Source organism: Pipistrellus hanaki, assembly GCF_964339955.1.
Source record: "Pipistrellus hanaki genome assembly, chromosome: 9".
NCBI lineage: Eukaryota > Metazoa > Chordata > Mammalia > Chiroptera > Vespertilionidae > Pipistrellus > Pipistrellus hanaki.
This window is the reverse complement of record NC_140511.1, coordinates 74,674,069-74,694,204: the sequence shown is the minus strand read 5'-3', so window position 1 is coordinate 74,694,204 and position 20,136 is coordinate 74,674,069. Positions and strand designations below refer to the sequence as shown.

The window sequence follows — 20,136 nt, the reverse complement described above, 5'->3', positions numbered from 1 at the left end:
GCATTTTTAAGCTTCAATGCTAAGCTTCATTATCTTGCAGGATTCTTTGTCTATTCCATCCCTTGACACCTTTCCAAAGCAAATCCATTATTTCAGAGTCATTTTGATTTTTTTCTTATTATTCTTCATATTTATTTAGTCTTTTTTTCTTGTCCATCATTTCAGGCACTCCTCTTTTCCTCTGAATTTTCACTGACTGCTATCTTACACATAATAAAGCAAGCTGGTTAATCCATAATTAATCATCTCACTCTTTAAGGTATCTTTTAATCATTTCAGTTAAAGTTGAATAATACAGTGTCTGGAATTTGCTTTAAAGTAATGGAGGTGGGAAGAACGGAAAGTGTGGAGAAAAACAAGATTTGCCATGAATTGAAGCTCTATAATAGGAACATACAATTCTTTCCTTTTTTGAATGTTTGAAATGTATCATTAAAAAACTGAAGAAAGGCCGAAACCGGTTTGGCTCAGTGGATAGAGCGTCAGCCTGTGAACTGAAGGGTCCCAGGTTTTGGTCAAGAGCATGTACCTTGGTTGCGGGCACGTCCCCAGTAGGGGTGTGTAGGAGACAGCTGGTCGATGTTTTCTGACCCTCTATCCCTCTCCCTTCCTCTCCGTAAAATGTCAATAAAATATATTTTTTTAAAATAAATAAAAAACTGAAGAAAGTATTATATGAAGATGACTCTGTTGGAAATCAGATGTCAAAAAATGTTTTTTAGATTGATAGGAAAAAGATATAGAGCCACCATCAAAGTTAGGACAAGGTGAACATCCAAAAGAAAATGGTATAACTGATTTTAACACACAAAATAAAGAGAAACCTGTAAGTTCAGTGATACTCAATAATCTTTGAAAAGGAGAGAGAAAGAAAAAATAAAACAAAACTTCTTTACAGAAAAATATGAGTCAGTAAGTAAAGACAGAATATTAGAATTTTTAAAAAACCATTTTCAGCAGGAAACAACTACTGAAGACAGACCATTCTCCCTCTCAACCCTAAAAGATTTTAGGGTTAAAAATCTCTGAGGGGAGAATGTTACAGTACAGTAAGAAGCTAGAAAAATTCCAGCACAAATGGGATAGGAAAACTAAGACAGTTAAACAGCAGTTAGCAACCACCTAGTAAATCCTATATTCCCTAAACCAAGGAACTTAGGGGAGTAAATGATTTGCACTTTTCCCCAACCAGAGGGTAAATAGCTTAAATCACTCTACTCGGGGTCAGAGAACAGAAATCCAATCAGTTGTGGGGAAAGGACAGAGGGTGGGGTGGGAACCTGGTGGAGGGGGGAAGAAATGAGGAACCTTTGTAATAATATGAACAATAAAGATTGATTAAAAAAAAAAAAAAGAAATCCAATCAGTGCCATTTGTCAACCATACCCAAGGACAAATTAAGAGAATAAATCTCATTTTGGTTCACCAGCATAAAGCTGATTAATATTCTATTGACCCTGCCCTAAACGCCTAACCTTTGAAACCCTGAAAAAGGTCCCAGCCCACTGCCCCTCCAGAGAGCATGCCTGTGCCATTCACTCCGCCCTCTCCTCCCACAAGCACCTATCTCCTCATCTCCAAGGGACCCCAGGAGGTTTGTAATCAGGAGAGCAATGGGCAGTGGTAGCTCTTCCCGGGCTAATCCCCTAAACCTATCTCCAAGGCCCCCTTTTCTCTGACTTTCCAGTGAGTCAAAGCAGCCCACCCAGGCTCTCCTGTTGCTTCTTCTGAGCCCTTGCTTGTTTCACTGGCCTAAGTGTTTTTGTTGCAGTCAAATTCTTGCTTGCTTTTCTAAAAAAATAAATTAAAAAAACACACCACTTGCCACCTCCAATGTAATAACTGCTTTATTCAAGGATTATCAATTGATAAGTAACTAGGTAGATTACCGAGGAACACAATATCAAGCCACAGATTATTAACTGTAAAGAGGAAAATAATCATTTACAATGAACAGATACAGCAGTGTCACCCTAACCAAGTGATCGAACTTAAACATCGCTAACAGTGAAACTACGTAGCATGAAATAAGTGCCTTTTAATGTAATGCTATAAAGTAGTCTATGCAAAAATATTATCAAAGCTGAGTTTAGGTTTCAGGAAATACACAAGATGAAAGGACAAGTTGAATGACACTGCATACACAAACATAAAAGAAATCCAGAATATGAGAGTTCTAAAAAAAACTATCCTGGACTCTTTAAATACACTGAGTGAACAGATTATTATGATGTCTGAGCACATAATAATCTGGCCACTGTGTGTGTGTGTGTGGTGTGTACATATACATGCATACATATTCATGCCCCGGGCCTCTAACATATATATATAAATTCATGCCCAGGCCTCTAATATATACATGTATTTATTAGAGGCCTGGTGCATGAATTCGTGCATGGGTGGGGTCCGGCCTGCCTGCTGGTTGAACTGGTGGAGGGAACAATTTGCATATTAACCTTTTATTATATAGGATATACACTAGGTGACCAGATTATTATTCGTTCAGAGATCATAATAATCTAGCCACTCAGTGTAGAGACACTAGGGCAAGGGTGGGGAACCTTTTTTCTGCCAAGGACCATTTGGACATTTATAATATCATTCAAGGGCCATACAGAATTATCAACTTAAAAATTAGCCTGCTGCCCAAAACAGTTTGGCTCAGTGGATAGAGCATTGGCCTGCAGACTCAAGGGTCCCTGGTTAGATTCCAGTCAAGGGCATGTACCTCGGGCACATCCCCAGAAGGGGGTGTGCACGAGGCAGGTGACTGATGTTTCTCTCTCATCAATGTTTCTAACTCTCTCTCCCTCTCCCTTCCTCTCTGTAAAAAATCAATAAGACATATTTAAATAAATAAATAAATAAATAAAGTAGAGACCAAATTATTTTGCAGGCCTTATACAGCCCGCAGGCCAAACATTCCCCACTCCTGTACTACGGGGTAAAAATTGGGGATTAGATTCTGACAAAACAAAACAAACAAACCCTATGAATCACATTTTGGGACAACTGAGGAAATCTGAATATGAACTGGATTTTATAAATTATATATTAATTTTCCTAGGTGGGAAAATGGCATGATGGTTATGTAAAAGCATTAATGCTGAATTATGTGGGGCTGACGCCGAATAATGAGAATGCTGAAATATGTGTTGACAAATTTGTACGGGAGATAAAACAAATATGGCAAAATGTTTAACTGTCGAATTTAAGTGAATAATTGTACTGTATGTGTTCATTGCACTTTTAACTTTTCTGTTCTAAACAATAAAACTTTTGGATGAGTTTTTTTTCCCCTGTAAATTTTCACAACATCTTTGCCATTTAAAACACCATAGTTCTGAAAAATCTGAAGTCACAGCAACATTTCAGTGTCTTTACAATGTTTTAAAAATATAAGAAATAACAATGGATTTTGGAAACTTTCAATGAAACCTCTGTATATTACTCCTCCCTTGACTCTCAGATCGAGTCCAGAAAAAGGGTAAGTATGCATAAACAGATCTGATATAATTTTAATACTTTACATTATTGGGCATCATGTAACATGTGAACATTGCAAAGAGTTCAGGACTGAAATCAGTTGATGAGCAAACACAAAATTAAGTTAGCCAAACTTTCCCAAAATTTAGTCATACGGACTACCTCCAGATTATAAGATGGGGGCTTGAAAACGAAAACCTAAGTGTATTCCGTTGCCATGGCAATGGGAAATTTCAGAAAATTGGAAGTGCAGGCCAGCTAGCTTCCATTTTGAAAAGTACTTACCTAAACATATACCAAAACTTAAATTGAAAAACGAATTGAGTCACACCTAACATAAAATATCCGTTTTCATCTTTCAAACGAAAAGGTAAACACTATCTCACAAAATTTTGAATAAAGGGCAAAAGAAACAAATCATTTATATAAAATTGTTAAATTTGAAATACTTAAACATCACTTATATCCAGTATTAAAACAGATAGATGGTTTTATTTAGACTTAGAGGGACCGAAACAGACTTCTCAAGTTTTGATTTATCAAATTCTGCAATATCTTGTCTCATGCAAAAAAACGCAAATGAAATGTAAACAGAAGAGATAAAGAAGGAAGTGGGAGAAAGCCACAAAATTCCTAACTCTTACCCAGCAAAACTATGCTTTGCTCCCAGGCTGTTCCCTTCACTCGCTCTCTAGCAAGTCTTCATTTTCCCTGATTAGTTTAATCTCCAATTATTTCTCAAGCTATTAACCTATTTCTGGGTACAGTCTACATCAGGGAAGGGGCGGGGGTAAGATTGCCAAGTTTTTCGACATAGGCGAGTACATGTTTAAACAATCAATTCCTATGGATCTTCCCTATCGAAATGGTATGAAAGGAAGCCATCCAACCGAGGTGGTCCCATGAACCTAAACTGGTCGAAGCAGCTTCCCAGTTACTGTCTAAACCACATGTATTCATACTAGCGCCTAACACAGAAATGCCAAAAAAAAAAAAAAAAAAAAAACTTTAAATCTCAGTCAGCTCTTGCTCCCCATTCCCACCATTTCCGCCACCAGATCCCTTCCTCGAGCGAACATGGCTGGAGAGCCAGGACGCACAGAGACACGGAGAGAAGAGGTCGCCACGAGGCCCCGCCGCTCTCCTTCCTCACCTGCTCCGCGGCTGCGTCTCCTGACATGATCTCAGACAATTAGAACGCGCAACTTGGCCCGAGAGGTGAAGCTAGAAAAGAAAAATTAAACTAAAAGCCACCCCCAAACCAGTAAGAGTGACCCCCTGCCCAGCAGGGCCAGCCGGCCAACGCGAAACGCCACCGCCCACTCAGCTATGAATTAAAATGGCTGCGCCCCAGCCGGTCGAGGAGAGGCGGGGCTTCGGCATTAACTTCCGGGGCAGTGGGCGGGGCTACGAGCGCAAATCGCCGGTTTGCTCGGCCGCGCAGAAGCAGAGATACCGGGGGTGGGGGCAAAGGGGCGGGGCTTATGGCCTGGAGTGACGTCACGGCCCTGGGGCTGCAGCGACTGTTGCGGAACTGGCTGCTACCGGCCTGGAGGCGGGAAACTCGCTGGGAGGCTCGCGCGGCTTTTGGAATTTGATTATCGAGCTGAGAGTCCCTGGTTCGTCACTTGTTGAATCCTGACTGCCAATCAGTTAAGTTCAGGCACGCTGGCCATCTTAAGGGGCAATACTGAATGTTAATTGCCTTCTCTATTTTGGAGATAAGGAATCTATGGAGGTTTTCTAACGTCTCAGCTAATGTTGTTTATACGCTTCTAGGGGACGAGAGGGACAGGTCCAGGCCATATTAATTTATGCTGTTACCATCTACCATGGTGTCTAATAAGGCCATGGTTTTAAGCTCATTATCTCACCATGGTTCCTCGGTTGCAAAATGGGCGTAATTACCTCTCAGGCCCTGGCTAGACCATGTTCTTTCCAATCCTGGCTTCATCTCTCACTAGATTGGTAGCCTTGGGCAATTTCAGTGTTCTGTGCCTCAAGTTTCCTTGCCTATTGACAGAAATAACAACAGTGCCTGCAATTTTAGTAAGCTATGCATGAAAAGGTCAGAAGAGGACCTGCACGGCCCAAGATTTAAGTGAGAACAAGTCTTCTCAAACTCTTTTCAATGCAAGGATCCTCATAAGATGGTTCCTTCGAGTCTCCTTACTGACAGTGGTCCACACTCCAGATAAAATAGACTCTTCAACCTTTCCCAGCCATACACGACTATTTTCAGTCCCCCGCCTCTGCCCCCATTTCCACCTCTGCCCTGTGCACAGCCTGAATTCTTGCCCATTCAAGTAACCAGACACATGAGCAAAAGATTTATGTGAACAGATGTTGACTGCACCACCCAACAACAGTGCCAGTTAAATATAATCCCAAGGCATCTCCACAATGGAATGTCATGCAGCCAGTAAAGATAGAAAGATATCCGTGATATGGTCAGGTGAAAAAGCAGAATTCAAAAATAGTGTACATTAAATAGGATGTACAGTATATATTATATATAATACCCAGATTGTGTCATAATTTTCCTCTTTTCATCTGTTTTCTGAGTTTGTCTATGATGAACTAATATAAGGACAGTATTCTTTAAGAGTCATATTCACATGCAAAGTTTCACTCAAATGCCATTTTTTCTCAATGTGTTAAATAAAAATCTTTAAAGAATTAAAAGTTCAAAGAATAATACAATGAATACCCGTATAACGACTGTCTTGATTGAGTGACTGACATTTTGGCATGTTTATTTTATATGTATTATATGTATTGACATATATAGTTTTGGTTTTTTTGCAAAATAATTTGAATCTGGGCCCAGCTTTAGCTGGGTCTCTGGCTTAAATTATTTCATTAGGTTGTAGTTAAGCTGTTGGCTGGGTCTAAAGTCTCATCTGAAAACCCGACTAGAAAAAGAGCTGCCTTCAAGCTCACTAACATGAGCCTCTTTTCCTCAGGACTGGCAGATTGAGGGCCTCTTTTTTTTTTTTTTTTTTTTTAATTTATTTTTTATCTGACTGTTGGCCAGAGGCCTCCTTCAGTTTCTTTTCACATGCACCTCTCTGCAGGGCTACCTGACAATATGGCAGGTGACCTTCCCCAGAGTGAGCAGTGTAAGAAAGAGAGAATATCCAGCACAGAAGCCACCATCTTATAGCCTAATCTCAGAAGTGACATTCCATCACTTGTATGATATTTGATTCATCAGAAGCTGGCCAATGAATCCTCTCAAGAGAAGAGAATTACACAGGGGAATGAAAGAAAGGAGGTGGAGGTCAGGATAATATAATAATATAATAATAAGGGTCATATTAGAGGGCTATGTACTTTAGCACCAGGCCAGACACTGCCAATTTCTCGTGGATAGTAGCTATATTATTAACTTACTTCCCAAGAGGATTGAATCCATTGGGTACTTTTGAATGAATTAAAAAGCAATAAAATTTTTATTGGAGCTATCATTTGAAATGTGTAAAATCATCACTGGAGCTTGGGGACTTGTCCTCTATCATAGTAGTTACTTAATATTTTAATACTTTATTTAGTTCATTCCTTTCATTAACTCCTAATGTCATTTTAGAGCCGAAAATAATTCTGATACCAAAGTTGTACAAGGTTGGTGCTTTATAACTAATCCTAAGGCCAATTTTACTTATGAGCAAAACTGGAAGAATCCAAAATCAAAATCAGCAAATTGAAAACAGCACAGAACAGAATTTAAAAAGAAAACATACAATACAGGATAGATAGATTTATCCATAAGAGTAGATCAACAGTAGGAAATTCATTAAAAATGTTGTCATACTAACAATTTTAAAAAATTATCATCTGATATTTATTAAAAAGTATTTGTAGATAAGTGGATAAAAAAGCTGTGGGCCCTGGCTGGTTTGGCTCACTGGATAGAGCATCGGCCTGCGGACTGAAAGGTCCAGGGTTCAATTCCAGTCAAGGCACATACCTCAATTGCAGGCTCCTCCCCAGCCTGGGCCCTGGTCAGGGTGCATGCAAAAGGCAACCAATCGATGTATTTCTCTCACAACTGTTTCTCTCGGACTTTCACTCTCTCTAAAAGATCAATGGAAGGCCGAGACCGATTTGGCTCAATGGATAGAGCGTCGGCTTGGGGACTGAAAGGTCCCAGGTTCGAATCCGGTCAGGGGCATGTACCTTGGTTGCGGGTATATCCCCAGTAGGGGGTGTGCAAGAGGCAGCTGATCGATGACTCTCTCTCATCGATGTTTCTAACTCTCTATCTCTCTCCCTTCCTCTCTGTACAAAATCAATAAAATAAAATAAAAATTTCATACAATAAAAAAAATATTAAAAAGAAAAGATCAATGGAAGAATATCTTTGGGTGGGGATTAACAACAACAAAAAAGCTATGGTGCCGAAACTGGTTTGGCTCAGTGGTAGAGTGTCGGTCTGCGGACTGAAAGGTCCCAGGTTCGATTCCGGTCAGGGGCATTTACGTTGGTTGTGGGCACATCCCCGGTAGGGGGTGTGCAAGAGGCAGCTGGTCGATGTTTCTCTCTCATCGGTGTTTCTAGCTCTCTATCCCTCTCCCTTCCTCTCTGTAAAAAAAATCAATAAAATTATTTAAAAAAAAAAAAAAAGCTTTGGTACATTTATATCATGGAATACTATACAACAGGGAGAAATATTTCTTAACCTTTGAGAGAGTATGGAGGGACCTGGAGAGTATCATGCTAAATGTCAGTCAGAGAAAGACAAGTATCACATGATCTCCCTTATATTTGGAATCTAATTAACAAAATAACAAAATGAATGGAGTGGATCCAGAGACATGGACGCATGGAACAGAGTGAGGAATCTTGGCGGGAAGATGGGAGAGAATGGGTGGGTAGGAGGTAATCAACCAAAGACCTTATATGCATATACAGTATGTTGTATTATTTTATTACTGGAATTTTGCTACTTGCAATGTTTCCATGAATCCCCCAGGGGGCAGACAAATACAATTTCCACTTGATTAAACAAATTTCATTAAGAACATTACTTCCTTGTGGCAAATCATGAGAAATATCAGAATTCTTAAGACCAAGCATACTTACCATGTGATTAAGGAATTAACTGTTTATAACTTACACACTAATTTTATCAGAAACATAAGTGACAATTATTAAATTGCTGAGCAATCATTGTAATTAGGTACTCCGCTAAATATTTCCCCTGATCCATCATTCTAAACACTTAGAAATGTTTCTGTTGGCTATGAATGCTAACAGTGGTCCTTTGGAATGTGAAAAACTCAACCAAGCATCACTAGTAATAAAGCAAAAGCTCTGTTAACCAATTGATTAGATTTTTTAAAAGTTGTTTTAAGTTTTCTATAGTTATTTCTAATTTGAAGTTCATGTCCGTTAAAATTGATCATAAACGAATGAGTGTATGTTACATTTGATATAATATACTTACTTGCTATAAATACATTAAGCATACCTGACCTCCTGACCCTACAGCTATATTTTCCTAATGTTCCAGTCTGCTTTGTATAGTTTGACCTATTTACAAAAAAGTCAATAGGTGCATGATTACAGCTATGTAGAGGGATGGACAAATACTTTAAAAGTGTGTGTAAGCAGGACACAAATATATCTGCTATTTTATTTTTTAAATATAACAACTTCCAAGTAATGAATTCTCCATGTACATGATGAAACTGCCTGAAATGACTATTGAGTCATCTTCTATTAGAATATTAATTAAACACATCTTTTACACATTTCTTAAATTTAATCTGACTCTACTGCTTTAGTTGAAAACGATTTTAAAAGTAAAAATCTAGAGCTGATCAGTTAAAAAAGCAGAGCAGGCCGAAACCAGTTTGGCTCAGTGGATAGAGCGTCGGCCTACAGACTGAAGGGTCCCAGGTTCGATTCCAGTCAAGGGCATGTACCTTGGTTGTGGGCACATCCCCAGTGGGGGTTGTGCAAGAGGCAGCTGATCGATGATTCTCTCTCATCGATGTTTCTAGCTCCCTATCCCTCTCTCTTCCTCTCGTAAAAAATCAATAAAATATATAAAATAAAATAAAATAAAAAGCAGGGCATTGTTAAATTATATTCATTGTTTAAAAACTTTTTTAAATTAGTCAAACCAGTAGAACAATATCTGTGAAAATTAAGAGAGAGGGAAAAAAAGCCAATTATAATCTCACCACTTTGAAAAGCATTTTTTATTTCACAGCCCCTTTTGTATTCAAGCATAACTCAAAATGCACACATTTTCCATTGTAGTAAACATTGGTACATAATTTTTTTATTTCAGAAAGAATGTATGCACCCTTATATTCATAGCAGCACAATTTTACAATAGCTGAGATCTGGAAATAGCCCAAGTGTCCATCAGTAGATGAGTGGATAAAAAAGCTGTGGTACATTTATACCATGGAATACTATGCAGCAGTAAAAAAAGAAGAATATCTTACTATTTGAGACAGTATGGAGGGACCTGGAGATTATCATGCTAAATGAAATAAGTCAGAGAAAGACAAGTATCACATGATCCCACTCATGTGGAAACTAATTTAACAAAAAAACTGATAAACGGAGTGGATCCAGAGACTTGGAAGCATGGAATAGATTGCGGAATTTCGGAGAGAAGGCAAGGGAGGATGGGTGGGTGGGAGGTAATCGACAAAAAACCTTGTGTGTGTGTGTGTGTGTGTGTGTGTGTGTGTGTGTGTGTATGCATAACCCATGGACCAGACAATAGAGTGGTGAAGCCCTGGGGTAGGGGTGAGGAATGGACTGGAGGGGTTCAATGGGGGGGAAAGGTGACATATGTAATCCTTTCAACAATAAAGATTTATTTTAATAAAAAATGTGGGGCCTATAATAATTGGTGTGATATAGACTTTGTACTGCTTCTTCTTTCCTCTTAAGAGAAGCTAAATGCTTTTCTCAGGGATGGGTACTAGAATCAGAGTCTATCCAATAGATCAACTCTGCATAAAATTAATCCAGTGACTCTATTTGAAAAGTTAAAGCTGAAGAAGAGAGACACTAAAACTGAGAGAGAAAGAGAGAGAGAGAGAGAGAGAGAGAGAGATTGACCAAGTGGACACTGATGTAACTACTCCTAAAACCATCTCAGTTATGAAATGGTTTAATTTAAAATGATACATGTTCTTGCAGTAGCCCTTTTTCTTTTAGACTGAATGAACTTCTGTTTGTTGCATCCTAAAGTTATGAGACAACCACAATTTGATAAATAATTCATTTATGTCTTTTTCTTTCTTTTTCTGTTCCTTTACCTTTTTCTTTTTTATCCTCACACAAGGATATGACCATTGGTTTTAGAGAGAAAAGAAGGAACGGAGGGAAGGAGGGGAGAGGAGAGAGAAACATCAATGAGAGAGAGAAACATCAATCGATTGTTTCCTATATGCACCCCGACTGGGAATTGAACCCAGAACCTAGGTTTGTGCCCTGACTGGGAATCGACCCACAACCTTTTTGGTGTACGTGTTCCCTTACCTTTTATGTGAGCTTGTTCAACAAATGATTCATTTGAAATAGAAATAATTTTTAAAAGCAGATTTTACCAACTCTAAAAACAACTTGTTGCAGAAAAAGAATGAATATTTTAATACTTTGCTTCCACAGTTTCATAATTGCCCTTTACCCCAGAGATTGTATAAAAGATGTATTCATTTTCTAGAGGGAAAATCTACAATCTCCATAAATTTACATTAGCTAATACGCATGTCTGTTTTCAGGACATGAATTTGGCCCACAAAAGACTCTCAGTAAAGTATGTATGCCTCATAATCTTTGGTATAATAATATTCTGTACAGTATAATACAACTACTATACTCTCGGTGGTGATTTACGTCCAAAGACTCCTAAATTCCTTTTATGAGGCAACAAATACTAAGACTCTATTTGCCATTTAGTTGTTTACTGGAACTATTACACAGGATGGAGTGTGCTATCCCTGCCACAAAGAGTTCTGCTGGAAGTTTAGAGAGAATAAAATGTCTTTATACTTCAGTGACTACAGAGAAAACACTTGCAAAAAAGAGGGAAAGCCAAGTTCCAATAGTATGTATTTATTATCTCTGTGCTGGTTAGTTGGAACTCTTTATCAATGAGGTCATAGTTTTCATCCCAATGTGGCTCATTTATCTTTGCTAGCTTCCTTAATCATAGCATGCACCAGAGCCCCAGCCAATTGCTTGATAAATGTCTCTTGTTGGCCCAAAGGAGACCTGAAAGAAAGAATAAAATCGTCTGTGAAAATCCACTATAATTGGAAAAATAATGTAAAATTCTTGTCTAATTGACAATAGATTAACAAACGTACAATTTTCATGTAGACAGTGGTCAGTTGTCATAAGAAAGTTGCCGCCTATATAAACCCAGACAATTTCTAAATGATTCTAGATGAAAAATTACTGATCCATTTTAATGGAGATGGGATTTCCCAAGTGTGTTTCATTGTGTTTCAATCAATGTACAGATGGAATCTTATTTATTACTAGAGGTCTAGTGCATGGATTTGTGCACCGGTGGGGTCCATCCACATGGCTTGTGGTGATCCTGGGAGAAGCTGTTCTCACTCATCCTTGCCCCACTCATCCCGGTCAGCTGAGCAGCGCTTCCAGTGGGAGCGCACTGACCACCAAGGGGCAGCTCCTGCATTGAGCGTCTACCCCCTGGTGGTCAGTACTTGTTATAGCAACTGGTCATTCAGTAGCTTAGGCTTTTATATAGAGATTTTTAATTTATTAATTATTTAAAGAATAGTTTATTGACTTTTAAAGAGGAAGGGAGGGAGAGAGAAACACTGATGTTTAGAGTGTAACATCATCAATCAGCTGTCTCCTGCACACCTACTACCAGGCATGGAACCTACAACCTGGCATGTGCCCTGACTAGGAATCGAATGGGCAACTTTTTGGTGCATGGGACCATGCCCAACTGAACCACATGGCCAGGGCTATTTATATACATATATACATGAATATATGTTATATGTGTATATGTAGGAGGAGAGAGAGAGAAAAATATATATGTGGCAAATTGAATCTAGCATGAGTTTTCAGTCTACAGTTTTTATAAGTATTCTGGTTTTTAAATATTACCACATAAAAATTTGTAAAAAATAATTCTGTTGCCGAAACAGGTTTGGCTCAATGGATAGAGCGTTGGCCTGTGGACTGAAAGGTCCCGGGTTCGATTCCAGTCAAGGGCATGTACCCTGGTTGCGGGCATATGCCTAGTAGGGGGTGTGCAAGAGGCAGCTGATTGATGATTCTCTCTCATCGATGTTTCTAACTCTCCCTCTCTCTTCCTCTCTGTAAAAAAGTCAATAAAAATATATATTTAAAAAAATCTGTAAATCTTGGAGGAGTAGGGAGAAGAAAAAAAGTATTAGAGAAAGGCTTTGGGCAAAAAGGCAGATATGGGACACTCCCCCTTGCTTGTATTTATTATCTTTTTTTGTATTGTGTTAAAACATGTAACATGAAATTTTCCATCTTAACTGTTTTTAAGTGTACAATTCAGTAGTGTTAAGTATATTCACATTATTGTGCAACAGATCTCTTATAGAACTTGTTCATCTTGAAAAACTGAAACTTTATACCTATTAAACATTAATTTCCCCCTTCCCTTTTCCCTGCCTTTGATAGTCACCTTTTTACTTTCTGTTTCTATAATTTTGATACCTCATATAAATGGAATCATACAGTACTTGTCCTTTTGTGACTGACTTGTTTTACTTAGCATAATGTCTTTGAGGTTCACTCATGCTGTAGCATATAACAGGATTTCCCTTTTTTATTAAAGTTGCATAATATTCCATTGTATGTACATACCACATTTTCTCTTTTTTCAGATTGGTCTTTTATTATTGTGGTAAAATTGCTATACAAGATTATATGTAGTTCAGATATACAACATTATAGTACAATATTTGTATACACTACCTTGTGTTCACCACTGTACGTCTGGTCACCATCCACCACCATATAAATTATCCCTTTCATTCTTCTTGCCCTCCCTCAAACCCTTTTCCCCTCTTGTAACTACCAGTCTGTTCTCTGTATCTGAGTTTGTTCATTTGTTTTGTTTAGATTCCACATATCAGGTATTTGTCTTTATCTGACTTATTTCATTTAGTGTGATATCCTCAAGGCCCATGTATGTTGTTGCAAATGCTAAGATTTCTTTTTTTTTTATGGCTGAGTAGAATTCCATTATATATACACTACAACTTCTCTCTCCATTTATCCAACAATGGGCACTTAGGTTGTTTCCACATCTTGGCTATTGTAAATAATGCTTCAATGAACATAAGAATATAGGTTGATGCTCAACCACTGAGCCACACCCTCAGGGTAGAATTAATTTTTGAATATGTTTTTAAACTTCCTTTTTGCATGTCTGGCAAAGATCTTATTATAATTTCATAATATTTTGATCATTGAGGGCATAATAGCGGTCTTTTCTTTTTCGGTTTTTCAATTTAACTTGATAGCAAAATTTCTCAGTTTGATTATATAAAAAGTATGTGTGAATTTTATTTGTATATATATATATATATATATATATATATATATATTGATTTTTTACAGAGAGGAAGGTAGAGGGATAGAGAGTTAGAAACATCGATGAGAGAGAAACATCGATCACCTGCCTCCTGCACACTCCCATTGGGGATGTGCCATAACCAAGGTAAATGCCCTTGACCGGAATTGAACTTGGGACCCTTGAATACGCAGGCTGACACTTTATCCACTAGCCAAACTGATTTCGGCAATCTGTAAATATATTTGAATACACAAGCAACAAGTACATTCTGATATAGCTTATCTATATATAAAAAATCTATATAGCTAATATGCTAAGTGTCCAACCATTCGACTGGACACTATGTCCTACACTGACCACCAGGGGGCAGATGCTCAACTAAGGAGCTGCCGAGCTGCAGTGACTTGTGAGCAGCGGTTCTCAGGTGACGCACCCTGAAACCAAAGAGGAGGGAGCCTGATTCCTCACTGGGCCGTGGGATTCCAGCTTCGGGCATGGGTTATGTTGATGGGGCACTGTCGGCTCATATCTGGTTCACTGCACACTTGCATTTGTGTTCCACACCCTGTAGAACAGCAACTTTGCAGAGTGCCCTTTCGCACTCTGGGACCTCTTGGGGGATGTCAGAGAGCTGGAGGGACCCTGCTCACTCTGCAGATGCCTGGGAGGGACTGCGGGAGCTTGGCTCCAGGGCCTGTCTGGCCCATCTCGCTCAGTCCTGCCCCACTGACCACCTTCTAATTAATTTCCTTTCAATGTGCACAAATCCATGCACCAGGTCACTAGTAAATGTATAAAAGGAAAAAATCTGAGCAATTCCAATAATACTATGTAAGTACTAGTGTAGAAAAGTTAGTTGGACAGACAGAGCAATAACAATAGGAATAAAGTAATTTACTAGTTAAATTTCTTTCCAAATCTTTGCCTCTAAGAAGAAGGATCTTATTTAGAAAAGTAACACTGAGAGTAAACTCAGTACTGTTCCTGCCACGCATTGTGCTAAGTATTTCTCTGTGTGGGGAGGGAGAGAGAGAGAAATGTCTTAGGTAATACGATAGTGGAAGATGGTACAAAACAAGAGGCATGAGAATTAATTTAATTAGTATCCTATTGAATTTAAGAATATAGTGTCCTACACATGTGCAGCAGCAGATTTAGGGGAGCACTATTAGACTGCACCTGTTGGCGTCCTCAGTGATTCCAGTCCTTGTTTAAGGCTTCCAGTTGGAGCTGGCAGTTGTTGTAGGGATTACATTATTTAAAGCCTTCAGCTGGCTAGTGTAGGCAGGCAGTAGCTTAGAAAACACTTAATCTATTTTTTAAAATCTGTTCCTAAGTTTGCTTTGCTTAGGCTGTAAGTCTTCATGTACCACCCACCTGCCACATTCTGGAATCTTTTTGTTAGAGAAGGTAAATTTATCCAAGAATTTAAAAAAAATTAAAAAAGATCTTTAAGGGATATCTATATTTTAACACATACTTATTTTGAGTATAATTTATTTGTAATAAATATTTTGCTAAGCAACTAAAAAGACATTGTTTAAATTTATTTTCAAAAGGGAATTGCCAAATTGCTTATTTCAAAAGCTATCTTAAAGTATTGAACTATAGTTAGAGGGGCTTTTGATAACAGACAGTATGTGGACCCTTTCAAAATAAATATTTTAAAAGGGCAATTCCATGTATATTAAGTAATTTGGTAGCCCATTACAATATATTTGACTTTATTTTAGATAACAGAATTATTTAATAAGCCATTATGTGCCTTAAAGTGAACTAAAGGAGAGTTTGGATTTAAAAAAACATCCTAGATAATTCTGAAGCAGGATTTATTAGACAAATCTACCTATAAGTAATTAACCATTAATTAGAGGCCCACTGAGTTTTTTTTTTCACTGAGGAAACCTGCAAATATGCTCTTTCCTATCAGAAATTTTTAGTCTACTTTAAGTCTTTATTTGAATAATATATTAAATCATTACATTTCCCAAATAAAGAACTGTGCTTCTGATATCATTCATTGTCTGAAGTTCTTTATTGGCTGCCCTCTAAAATAATAAATCTGTTATTTTTCCAAATTGTGGCATATGGAATAAGATAACTATGGTGGTCATATCCTCCTATTTTCCTAAAATTTATGTGTAGAATTTTTGAAAGAAACAAGCAAAACCAAAATAAAATAGCAATAAAATATTAAATATAAAAGTTTAAAATGTTTAGATTACAGGCCTGAAGGCCCCTTATTTGCAAAGCTAACAAATTTCATCACCTTTTTTCTTATCCTCTGTCTTTTCATTACTTTATTTTTTATTTTTTATTTATTTTTTTATTTTATTTTTTTGGTTAATCCTCATATAGATTGTTCATTGATTTTTAGGGAGAGTGGAAGTGAGAGGGAAAGACAGAGATACATAGGTGTGAGAAACACATCAATTGTTTGCCTCCTGCACCTGACCTGACCAGGCTCCTGGCTGGAGAGGAGCCTGCAACCAAGGGATGTGCCCTTGATCGGAATTGAACCCCATACCCTTTGGTCCACAGGCTGATGCTCTATCCACTGAGCCAAACTGGCTAAGGCCATTAAGAAGCTTATGTTGGGAATAAGATGAAGGTAAAATTTTTTTTAGATATGTAGGAGATGAAGAAAATCAATTTAGGAAAGTCTTTTAAATAGATAAGATATAATTAATTAATTAATTAATTAATTAATTAATGGTTGAGCTATTCTAGTGCAGTTTCTTGACTACAAGTGAACCCCCAAAGACAAGTGGAAAATGATTTAATGCTAAATGGTGGCAGCTTTTGGAGAGTCAACGGGCAAATCAAACCAGTCATCGAAACATTTACAGCAGCTCATTCTCTTTAATTTTATTCAACCAGGCAGAATTTCACAGTTTCTCCAGTTTAGTTGCTTTAAAAGTGTTTTCATTGGACACTATTCCAGAACCCCACACCCAAGGCTGTTAAGAAGTACCAGCTCACCCTAGCTGGTTTGGCTCAGTGGATAGAGCGTTGGCCTGAATCCTGAATTCAATTCTGGTCAAGGACACGTGCCCAGGTTGTAGGCTCAATCCCCAGTAGGGGGAATGCAGGAGGCAGCTGATCAATGATTCTCATCATTAATGTTTCTATCTCTCTCCCTCACCTTTTCTCTCTCTGAAATCAATAATATATATTGATTTTTTTTTTAAAGGTACCAGCTCTATTCCCACTTGTAGGTCACCTCCCTCTAAGTCTCTTTCTTGCGTTCAGCAGGCTCCCTAGGGATTCAGCACTCATTCCTCTACTCCTCACAGCTGTCACCACCTGCTCTATTTCCCGAGGTTCCTCCCCCACCCCATCCCACTAAGTCTGGTTGTGGTCTAACCCAGTTTCTTTAGCTTCCCCCCTTCCTTTCTGTCTCTGAAAATAAGTTTGAAGTCTGTTTACACACTAAGAAAACAAAGAACTGGGAGGAACCTGCAAACCAGCTGTCTCTGCCTTTGTAGTAAACATATTCTTTGTTGGAGACCCATCAATCCTTATGTTCCTGACTTCCTCTTAGAATCTTTAAAGAATAAAACTGGAATGTTTATTTAACGTCTCTTTAAGCTATCTGACTTTTCAGCTAAATATCACTTTCCCTAGAGAGTAGCTGCTTACTGCATGCACAATGATTGTTGGCATGAAATAGTTAAACAATAAAATCCCAGAGGAGCTGGTGAATGGTGTCAGAGGGAGTAAGCACTCTTAACTTGACTACCCTGATGTACTACACTCATTTATAGTCACCAGCCTGGCCTCTGAAAGTATCTGAGTTTTCCCTTTTTAGGTCTCTCTCAGTTGAATGCTTATCAAGATTAGCCAATCAGCCGAAACTGGTTTGGCTCCGTGGATAGAGCATTGGCCGGCAGACTGAAAGGTCCCAGGTTCGATTCTGGTCAAAGGCATGTACCTTTGTTGCGGGCACATCCCCAGTAGGGGGTGGGCAAGAGGCAGCTGATCGATGATTCTCTCTCATCGATGTTTCTAACTCTCTATCCCTCTCTCTTCCTCTCTGTAAAAAATCAATAAAATATATTTTTTTAAAAATTAGTCAATCATGCCCGATCGGTGTACTCAGTGGTTGAGCTTCAACCTATGACTCAGGAGTTCGCAGTTCAATTCCCAGTCAGGGCACATGCCCAGGTTGCAGGCTCGATCCCCAGTGTGGGGTGTGCAGAAGGCAGCCGATCAATAATTCTCTTTCATCATAAATGTTTCTATCTCTCCCTCCCTCTCCCTTCCTCTCTGAAATCAATAAAAACATTTTTTAAAATTATCCCATCATGTCTATAAATTTCTAGTGTGTACTATTAAGAGTGCTACCTGGAGTTCAGAAGTAGTATGTTGGAGCCTTGACTTCCCATATAGTAGACTAGAGGCCTGATGCACAAAATTCATGCATGGATAGGGTCCCTAGGCCTGGCTGGCAATCAGGGTTGGTCTCTGGGGTGAACCTTGGGAGGTGACCAGCAGGATGACTGGGGACCCCCAGGCACCCGTCTTGGCTGGCCTGGGGTCTGTGAGCTGGGGGCAGCTCCTGCATTGAGCATCTGTCTCCTGGTGGTCAGTGGGCACGTCATAGATACCAGTCGTTCCACCAGCCATTCCACTGTTTGGTCAATTTGCATATTAGGCTTTTATTATATAGGATGGGCACATAGGACCCTTTCCCCATTGGTTTAGCTCTTTGACTTTTTTATTCTTCTCATCACACTCACACCAAAGGTCACTAGTAATAATCTGTGGCCAACAACTAAACTTTCACCCAGGTAAGCATTCAAGATGTCTTTGCTTTAGTCTGCTTTGAACCATCTCACCTATTAGCTTTCCTCCAGTCCCAAGCTGAATGAATTTGCATCCTGGCTTTCTCTTATTTCTCCTTATTTGGATGTAATGATCAGGTTTCATGGTTTTGTTTTTGTTTTTTCCTTTGGAACTGACCTGGTAACTAGATAGAATACTGCCTCTGGCAATTTCCTGGGGGGGGTGGGGCACCTGAGACTTGGTTAGAAAGTATGTAAGGAGGGAATTCCATAAAGGGAAGTGGGCTGAAGGTGGCTCACCCTCTTTTTATCAGAATTCCGACTTAGGAGAGTTTGGCCAAAGACGGCTGCCCCTAATTGTTTTTTGACTTTTCCAAACAAGGCTGTGCACATGCAGACCCTCAGGTGTCTACTGGAATCTTTATGCTTATTCTTTAGGTGTCCTTGCTTAAAGGACACTGCAGTATCCTCCCAAGATAACTCACCCCACTGATTGTATCTAAAAGATAAACTTTATCTCAAATTGCTGTTACAATAAAAGCCTGAAGGGGCAGGTGATCGAGGCTGCCTGGTTCCTTTAGCCAGGCACTCTCTGAGTCCCCTCTTTCACAGCAAACACTGTGTCAGACTAATCATTCATCCGTTGCTCAGGCTCCGCTGGTCAACCCAAATTTCCTTTGACCCAACAGGGAAATTAGATTAAATTTCTTCAAAAAAGTGACCATGTTGTATCTCTTTTATCCACAATGCCAGAATGGTGTCTTTGGTGTTGTGTGCCTTCATCATCTAATTTTGTTGATGATGATGGTGTTGAAGATTACAGCTTTGAAAACTAGTTTTGCTTTAAGAAAGCACTCCATGAGCCTTAATCTTTGCGACATTGTGATAGACTTATATTCAGTCTACGAGGGATAACATGGTGTAGTAACTATTATCATGAGGTCTAGAGTCAAACTTCCCTCATTCAAATCATTGCTTTGTCACTTTCTAGCTATGTGACATTGGTCAGCTTACTTAGCTTCTCTAGGCCTCAGTTTCCTCATCTGTACATTGGTGATAATGACAATACTTCCTAGGGTTATTAAAGGATTAAATAAGTTCACACTAGTAATGAAGTTAGAACAGTGTTCAATATATAATAAGCACAAAACTTTGTTAAACAGACAAAAAGTGATTTTTAAAATAACAGTTATACCCTAACTGGTTTGGCTCAGTGGATAGAGCTTTGGCCTGAGGACTGAAGGGTCCCAGATTTGATTCCAGTCAAGGGCACATTGCCCAGGTTGCAGG

General features: G+C 38.8%; 1 protein-coding gene across 1 annotated transcript in view; it reads right to left on the bottom strand.

Annotated features, from left to right (window-relative positions):
• CSTF3 (cleavage stimulation factor subunit 3) overlaps positions 1 to 4,837 on the bottom strand; it is a 71,654-nt gene extending 66,817 nt beyond the window's left edge. Inside the window, exon 1 of the mRNA XM_084894567.1 lies at positions 4,640 to 4,837. Within this exon, the coding sequence (XP_084750693.1) occupies positions 4,640 to 4,666 (27 nt within the window). The 5' untranslated portion in view covers positions 4,667 to 4,837. The remainder of the gene's footprint in view (positions 1 to 4,639) is intronic.
• Positions 4,838 to 20,136: the final 15,299 nt, after the last annotated feature.